Source organism: Sinocyclocheilus rhinocerous, unplaced genomic scaffold (genome assembly GCF_001515625.1).
Source record: "Sinocyclocheilus rhinocerous isolate Xijiao unplaced genomic scaffold, SAMN03320098_v1.1 scaffold1581, whole genome shotgun sequence".
Taxonomy (NCBI): domain Eukaryota; kingdom Metazoa; phylum Chordata; class Actinopteri; order Cypriniformes; family Cyprinidae; genus Sinocyclocheilus; species Sinocyclocheilus rhinocerous.
In genome coordinates, this window is record NW_015635516.1 from 144,686 (window position 1) to 153,206 (window position 8,521).

Below are 8,521 nucleotides of genomic sequence, written 5' to 3' on the forward strand. Positions count from 1 at the left end.
CTACCCCTGAAGGATAAGGCATGGGCTATTCCAGTCGGTGATGTAATGATCTGTCGACGGGACTTTCCCATTGCACTAAGCTACAGAGGGGTGCTGTGGGTCGTCAGTAACCAGCGTGGCAGCCGTTGTTTAGGTGTCCTGCCTTTTTTTTTTTACCGGGATAGGTATGTGAAATTTTACTAGATTTACTGCATCAGTATCTCAAATCTAGATGGAGATATTTTTATGAGCTTTATATGACGTTAAAGTTTTAGAGTTTTTATTACAAATGACAGACTGAAGTCAAACAGCTCCGTTGCTAGCTAGCTTATTTGTAATTATGTGTTATGCTGCTTCCTGTCAGCACAACAAGCTTTGTTATTGACCATTAGTGCTCTTAATAAAGACACTATATTTGAATGTGGACGGAGGAACTAAAATAATCTATCAAAATAAACATAAGGTCAGCTATAAAGAATTTAAGTACTCAGTTGTTGACAGTTAGCTAGTGGGCTGCTCAGCTAATGTTAAGGCAGTTAGCAAAACAAACTAATAACCACAGTTTTATATACACAATAGTTTGTTTGTCTTAAAAGTAAGTTGTTTAAAATAAACCAAAAGTTATTGTGGTTTATATTGACATGGTTGTTGAATGACTATTCGTCATTCTTTTTTAATAGCTCATGTATTCGTATAATGTTTGCTGAATGTTTTTCACTGATGTACAAGCCTAACAAGCACTCTGTCTCTTCTATTTCAGTTTTAATATCACAGAATTGTCAAAATGTCTAGCAAAAGGGCTAAGGGAAAAACCACCAAAAAGCGCCCCCAGCGGGCCACGTCAAACGTGTTTGCCATGTTCGACCAGTCCCAGATCCAGGAATTCAAAGAAGCCTTCAACATGATCGATCAGAACCGTGATGGCTTCATTGATAAGGAGGATCTGCATGATATGTTGGCTTCATTAGGTAATTACAAAATAGAGTTGGCAAGGCAGAAAGGTTAAATCTTTTATCATTGACCTTGGCCCTTAATGACCCAGCTTCCTTCTAATGGACTTCACCTTTTTTCCACAAAATATTAGCATAAACTGAGCTCTAAATAAAACTCAGTTTTTGCCAATATTATATTTTGAATAGTATTTATAGAGTTCTGGAAAGTTAAAGAGAAGTCTTCTTAATCAGGTATAAACTTTATCTTTAGAAAATCAATATATTGCAAGTCATTTTTTATTTATTTATATACATGAGTTTTATGGCATTCCTTTCATATGAGTTTCTTATTTCTGCTGAACACAAAAGAATATGTTTTGAACGGTTGATTTTTTTCCCCCCATACTATGAAAGTCAAAGGCTACTGTCAGATGTTTTAGTGCTGTCAAACGATTAATCGCGATTAAATCACATCCAAAATAAAAGTATTTGTTTTCATAATATATGTGCGTACTGTGTATATTATGTATATATAAATACACACACATGCATGTATATATTTTGAAAATATTTACATGCATATATGTATATTCATATAATTTATATAATTTATAAATATATTTAATATATAAACATAACATATTTTTCTTAAATATATGCATGCATGTGTGTGTATTTGTGTATATACATAATAAATATACACAGTACACACACATATATTATGTAAACAAAAACTTTTATTTTTAATGCGATTAATCGTTTGACAGCACTAAAATGTTTAGTTACCAACATTCTTCAAAATATCTTCTTTTGTGCTCAGCAGAAAAAAGAAACTGATACAGGTTTGGAATTTTCATTTTTGGGTGAACTCTCTTTAAAAGCTACATTTAATCAAATACAAACTGCTTTTGACTGACAAGTTATTTCATTGTTAGGTAAGAACCCCACAGATGAATACCTCGAGGCGATGATGAATGAAGCCCCTGGTCCCATTAACTTCACCATGTTCCTCACAATGTTTGGAGAGAAGCTTAATGGCACAGATCCTGAGGATGTTATCAAAAACGCATTTGCTTGCTTTGATGAGGAGGGGACGGGTAAGCATGAACAAACCACTGAAATAAAATAGCAAGTAACACTGGTGATCTGTATTAGTCTGAAGTCCAAAATTAGAGGAATATATGCTGTTTTTGATAAACATTTGTTCGGTTATTAATAATCAGGTTGCCTCATTTGTCCTAGGTTTTATTCAGGAGGACTACCTGAGGGAGCTCTTGACCACTATGGGAGACAGGTTCACAGACGAAGAAGTAGACCAGCTGTTTAGAGAGGCCCCTATTGACAAGAAAGGAAACTTCAACTACGTAGAATTCACACGCATCCTGAAACACGGTGCTAAAGATAAGGATGATTAGGACAAGGCCAAACCCTACTGAAACTAATGAAAACTACACTGTAACACTACAACATGTTTAATTGTCTTCTTTTCCCCACATTCATGGGCTAGTGCAAAGGGATACATTCATCAGCAAGGCAAAATCATTTGACTCTACTGGACCTTCTCTTAAACAGTCTAAGGAGACTTGTACATAACTATGAAATAAATAGACATGTAATCTGTGGTAAACCTCAAAGTGAATGAATGCTGTTCTGGTATGTAAATGTTGAGAAATAAATTGCGGAATTATTCAATGTAGTCTGGAGTTGCTGGATATTTACACTTTGTAATAAACCATTTGAAATAAGTTAAGTCATCAAATTTTCATTACAGAACGTGGGACATTTTATGAAGAAAAAAAAAAGTCAGTTTAAAGTTTCTCCCAACATTTTTTAGCATAAAAAAAAACAGGATTTTAGCATTTTAATTCATCATATCATTAAAACCTAGTAGATACAGGATTTTACAGAACAGGCCAAATTGCCAAAGATTTACCGAGATGACACAAAAGTTGTCTTCAAATGTTTAATTTCTCTCAATAACTTCACAACAGCATTTGAGACCGAAATAGATGGGGAAAACCACCAGAGGTTTGAAGCACCCTGAGATTTAATCATAATAAAAACAAAACAAGGACAATCAATTCTGAAATCTTTTGCTTCGCACAAGTTCACTCTTTTCATAAATAGAACTTTTTTTTTTATCCAAAAGTTTTACAGCACAAAACTGATTTATTGAATTAGATCATTTATTTATGTTAGATCCTTTAAAAGGATATTCTTCCAGCACCGTTTTTTTCTCTTTGATCGAAATAAGACTATAAATCCAACATCTGTCAGGCTAGATAAAGTTTAAAGAGAGAACAGTGTGGTCCAGATGGTCAAAACTCCAACCTAGCCATAAGTATTTCCAAAAATTAGCATGAAAAATCTAAACTCATAAGAAAACGATTTCAAAATGTTTCGAATGCTGCCTGTTGTTCTCTGCATGACAGGTGCATGTGTAGGTTGTGGGGTGTAGGCGAACTGCAGGACCACCTCCAGTGCCAAAGCTCTCAGTGAGGTTCTTCATTTGCAGCACCAGTAACTACTGATGTCAGGAGTCTTACTTCATGATCATTCTGCTAAGGCTAAGTTTTTTGTCTGAATCTTAGCCAAGTGATCTGATATTCCAGCTTCAATTTTGTCACACTGAGCCAAGAACCCCTGAGCATGAGGAAAATAAAGAAAACAATATTTAAGATATGAAATCAAATAATGGTCATGGTATGTTAAAGTCTAAGGTGCTTAATTAAAACCCAATATTAAAGGAATAGTTCACCCATTAATATTTACATCCAATAACATAAATGGGTTTGATTCTTCATCGGAACAGTTTTGGTAAATTTAGCATTACATCACCTGCTCACCAATGGATCTTCTGCAGTGAATGGGTGCCGTCAGAATGACAGTCCAAACAGCTAATAAAAACATCACAATCATTCACACAACTCCAGTCCCATCAATTAGCATTTTGTGATGTTTTCAACTTCAAACCGTTGCTTTCTGCTAACATTCTCCAGTGAAAAATTCATCGTCTTAATCAGAAGAGAAATATGCACAGATCAAGCATTGCTTACAAGTGAAAACAGTCCAAAACAGTTCTAAACAAATATGTTGGTTGATTTTGATGCGAGAAGACAACAGGGGTGGACTTTTTCACTGGATGGATTATGGACTGGTATTTTGGCCAGTGACAGCTGAAAGTTAAAACATCTTAATGATTGATTTGTTTCTTACAAACATGCACCTTTTCACTTCACAAGATGTTAATTGATGGACTGGAGTCGTGTGGATTGCTTGTGGATTATTGTGATGTTTTTATCAGCTGTTTGGACTCTCATTCAATGCAGATGATCTATTGCAAATGAACAAACTCATCTCCATCTCAGATGGCCTTAGGGTCAGCAAATTAACATTTTTGTGTGAGCTATTCCTTTAATAAGTCATAATCGTACCTGAACAGTTTTCGCAAGTCCTTTTTTCTTCATCCTGCAATCACTAAAACTCTCTGGCAAGCTCTGTAAATAATCAATATAAAGAGGCACAAATAAGCTTTACTGAGCAATGGAAGCAGCAAAATATTTTCTTCCTTGTTGTGTCGTACATCCGAGTGTAAAACAATGCATTTACAAAATAGGTAAGGTGAATTTTCATTTCATGCCTACTTTAAGAAACAATATAACAACAACGAAAAACAATTACCATTCCATCTATTTCCTCTAGGATTTTCATGAACTGCTCAGAGGCAACTTTCACCCTGTGGTCCAGTTTGTTAAGAGCCTCGGCTTGCAATTCTTTTGCAAGAAAACCCTGTAAATAATCCATTAAATTATGAAATTACCATATTGCCAAATACATAAGTACAGTGTTCAAGAAGAGGAATAAAGAGATTTTTATCCATGTCACACATACATTCTTCAGTCCTGTGAGTTCACCATCCACCTTCTCAAGCTTCTTGGCGGTTTGTTCCACTGACTTTTCAATGTCTTTGAGCTTTTTAAGTTCAGCTTCCTCCTCCGGGCTGTTCTGTAAAAATAAAGCAGCTTGTCAGACTCAGAAATAATTACAGTTCTATCTGTATGAATTAATGAACGGCACATTTTACCCTCTTTCCAATCATCATCAGTTTACAACCCTGCTTTATTCCAAAGCTGGACAGAGGCTCCTCCATCTCCTTCAGTGATTTCCCTACAACAAGAACAACATAATGTTACGATTCTAGCGATCCAGATATTCTTGCATTCAACAATACAATGTTACTGCTGCACTGGCACAGACTAACGATGCTTTTATTTCAAACACTGCATCATTCTGTCGAGTTCAACTAATGATAATTTCTGTAGTTTATACCCAAAACACAGGTGGCCATTTACAGTTGAGTAAATATAACGCATGAAGCACATGAAAAGTGTATACTGTGCTACCTTTAAATATGACTTTCTGGGATGGTACTGGTACTCCTGTGGCTTCTGTCAGCGCTTCACACAAATCCTTTAACAGTGGTTCATGTCCATCCTGTGCTGTTAAAGTGATGTTGTGTTTGGTTGTGCCTGAGACAAGAACAGTCATTATCATAGACAGAACAAGACAGGTTTAATACTCAAAATTATTCAGAGCTAACCGGCACTGTATCTGCAAATCCAGCATTGACATTTACACATTAACTAACCGTAATTAGATTACAATTAACCTGGAAACTCAAAATATACATTCTTAGCCTCAGAATGTAACTAATATTGGAATAAACGTCTGTGGTTTAGAGGGATGTTCAAATACTGGTAGCTAGCTTCAACACTGTCGTGCCGTATAAAGCCTCAATAAAAATATCGACTGCATTTATTTTCGATTGATCTTAATGTTTTAAAATATAAAAAGGTAGTCAGTTATCTTTACCATAAGCAACTGTCACTGCCATTGTGTTCTCCGCCATATCAGATTCAGCACACTATTAGCTAACGCTTCACAACTTCTGTGTATGCGTCCTATGCACATGGAACCGGAAGTGACGTGTGTGTGTGTGTGTGTACGTCACGCCCCTTTGCTGCGCCTCATCCATCTGTCCCTCTGTATGAACAAGATACCATTAATTCTAAAAGTAAAAATTTTTTTTTTACACACAATTAATTATTTTACTTGGAAAATATCATATTCATGTAAAGAAATGGATTAAAGCTAAGCCAAATTGTGAACATTTTATAAAAGAAATTAAACAATATGGTACTACTTTGCATAATATTAGAAACAGAAAAGCTTAAAAGACCTATGAAGCACTCTGTCACTTTAATTTGGTTAATTAAATGTTTTATTTATTTAAAATTTTTTACCCATGTACATGCACGTTTTTTTCTCTGTATAACCTTTTTCAATTTTTTCTATTACTGTTGCAAGATGTATGTTTGTATTAATATGTATATAATTGCATAATAAAAAAAATCTGTCCTTCTGTATCATTGTATTTACGAAGAATAATTCGAAAGGATTAAAAAAAACAATATTAAATAGAAAACTGGGGTGTGTGATTTTTTTTTTTTCAGAATGTCATTTTAGAATATATAAAAAAATACATTATGCAATTATTATTCATTTAATTAGGAAAATACCATATACGCAGGAAAAAGTGGGCTTTTTGCAAATAAGACTACACAAACATTTTGATCAAAGTAAATGCAAAAAAAAATGCTGAAAATGTAATGTTTTTTTATGTTGTAAATAATGTGACTGTGTAATACCGCGTGTTCAATCTGTCTTTCTTCTGAGATGTGTTATTGCTGCATGAATAGCCTAATGGCTCCACAAAAATGCTCCGCTGTTTTCAAATACCACCATTTATTGTATCTCTTACAGACTCCAGTGATGCATTTCACATTTCATAATATTTCAGATCTTGATGTATAACCAATAATAAAGTTTGTTATCAAGAAAACCAGTTCATTTTAATAATCCAAGCAATATTTGGACTAGTTTATGGCTGCTCCACGCAGGTTCTTCATTCATGCTACTCAGAACTATGGACTTGAAATACTTGATCAGTGTCAACAATTCTGTCAACATTTCAACAAGCTTCAGAGTCCAGCGTGAAGCAAGACACACTCCATCTTAACAAGAGCATAGACAATAATATTAATTGGCAAATGTAAAATTAATATTAAGAATAAGAGTTTATATGTGTCTATATGTAATTAACACAATTAATAAGTTAATATGTAATGAGATGTTTTAATGTAATTATTCTGGGGAAAAAAAATCTCCATGCTCTAAAAATAAATTTCTTCAATAACTCGACTTTCCCCAAACTGTTTGTATCTCATATCATCCAGAATTATTTTTGTTTGGACATGCATTACTATAAAGGTATGTTCAGATATAATGGAAAGTAGGTGATCCAAAATTCTGATTAATAAAGGGATATGCCAGGAGTTTTACTTGGATATCTAAAAACTGTAATCTCGTCTGAATTTACTGGGTTATGAAAATCAGGCGAACATGTTTACGTGACCAAATTCTAAATAAACCTGGAAAAATCACACTTCATGTGATCATGTTAAACATTAAACTGAAGTTACAATGCTATGTGCTAGACTGGGCAATGAATACAACACAACATGTTCAATACCATCAGCACAAGAAAAACTTCCTCCACCAGCTGTAAACAAAACACTGCTCAGAGAACAGATTCTTATGTGGCAGGGATCTGTGGTAGACCAAACTCATCCACCAGAACGCCATCCTGAGAGACACAAATATGCACTGAGTAAATCACAGACAAATAATGACGAATTATAATGAATATGTAGGTTTTGTCATTGAAAGTTTTATCAATGTAATATGTACCTTATTGGTTTTAGTGTCGCTGGGCATTCCTTCAGGAATGGAGGGTGCAGACGAGGCTTCATCTAAGTAAGAGCTGTCATCATCCAGCAGTAACTCATCTCCCAGAGCATCCAGCTCTGCAGCAGAGGAAAAAAAGTGAAGCTCTAAGCTCCATACACACACACACACACACACAGAGAGAACTACCTGCTTCTAGTTCATCCTCATCGATCTCTGGTGTGCCATAGCTGCGACTGAGAGCTTCCTGCACCTCGTTGGCCTCATCCATCATATCTTCCAGTTGATCCTGCAGGTCCTATCAGTCACAAAGAATAGTAATGAAAAGTGTACCTTATTACCACTGATCATCAATCAAAAATATTGCTTAAAAACAGCCAATATCAAAATGATTAGTGTATATACTTCAATCTGATCCATTTTCACTTGTTTATATGCTTTCTTCATTTCTTTTGCTCCAATCTTCATTGCCTCCACCTACAAAAGAATAAAACTTATGAAGAATCTAACAGTTAAAATTAATAAAGATGAATGAATAAATTATTCATTTATAATAAATGAATAATTTATATTATTATAAATTAAAGCTCAATAAAGCAATAAAGCTCAATCTGATAAAGCTCATTCTGATTATATTTTGTTACTGATAATATGGACACAAAATGACATTTTAGAAAGTAAAAGAATATATATATATATATATATATATATATATATATATGTGTGTGTGTGTGTGTGTGTGTGTGTGTGGGGGTGCATCTCAAAAAATTTGAATATCGTGAAAAAGTTCTTTCAAATTTCAG

The 8,521-nt window shown here is 34.4% G+C and overlaps 3 protein-coding genes across 3 annotated transcripts in view; 1 reads left to right on the forward strand and 2 right to left on the reverse strand.

Annotated features, from left to right (window-relative positions):
* Positions 1-61: 61 nt before the first annotated feature.
* Positions 62-2,646, forward strand: LOC107746904 (myosin regulatory light chain 2, smooth muscle minor isoform-like). Its single transcript, XM_016561238.1, has 4 exons — positions 62-164; positions 740-947; positions 1,847-2,008; positions 2,154-2,646. Exons 2-4 carry the CDS (start codon positions 764-766, stop codon positions 2,324-2,326), a joined length of 519 nt encoding a protein of 172 aa, XP_016416724.1. The 5' UTR covers positions 62-164; positions 740-763; the 3' UTR covers positions 2,327-2,646.
* A 214-nt stretch (positions 2,647-2,860) lies between these two features.
* Positions 2,861-5,916, reverse strand: LOC107746903 (BAG family molecular chaperone regulator 1-like). Its single transcript, XM_016561237.1, has 7 exons — positions 5,784-5,916; positions 5,315-5,440; positions 4,996-5,078; positions 4,803-4,916; positions 4,593-4,700; positions 4,346-4,408; positions 2,861-3,554 (listed from the first exon to the last, which is right to left on the reverse strand). Exons 1-7 carry the CDS (start codon positions 5,818-5,820, stop codon positions 3,465-3,467), a joined length of 621 nt encoding a protein of 206 aa, XP_016416723.1. The 5' UTR covers positions 5,821-5,916; the 3' UTR covers positions 2,861-3,464.
* Positions 5,917-6,699: 783 nt separating this feature from the next.
* Positions 6,700-8,521, reverse strand: part of LOC107746917 (charged multivesicular body protein 5-like) — a 4,071-nt gene continuing 2,249 nt past the window's right edge. Inside the window, exons 5-8 of the mRNA XM_016561263.1 lie at positions 8,124-8,195; positions 7,908-8,016; positions 7,722-7,837; positions 6,700-7,617 (exon numbers count right to left, since the gene is read on the reverse strand). Of these exons, the coding sequence (XP_016416749.1) occupies positions 7,567-7,617; positions 7,722-7,837; positions 7,908-8,016; positions 8,124-8,195 (348 nt within the window). The 3' untranslated portion in view covers positions 6,700-7,566. The remainder of the gene's footprint in view (positions 7,618-7,721; positions 7,838-7,907; positions 8,017-8,123; positions 8,196-8,521) is intronic.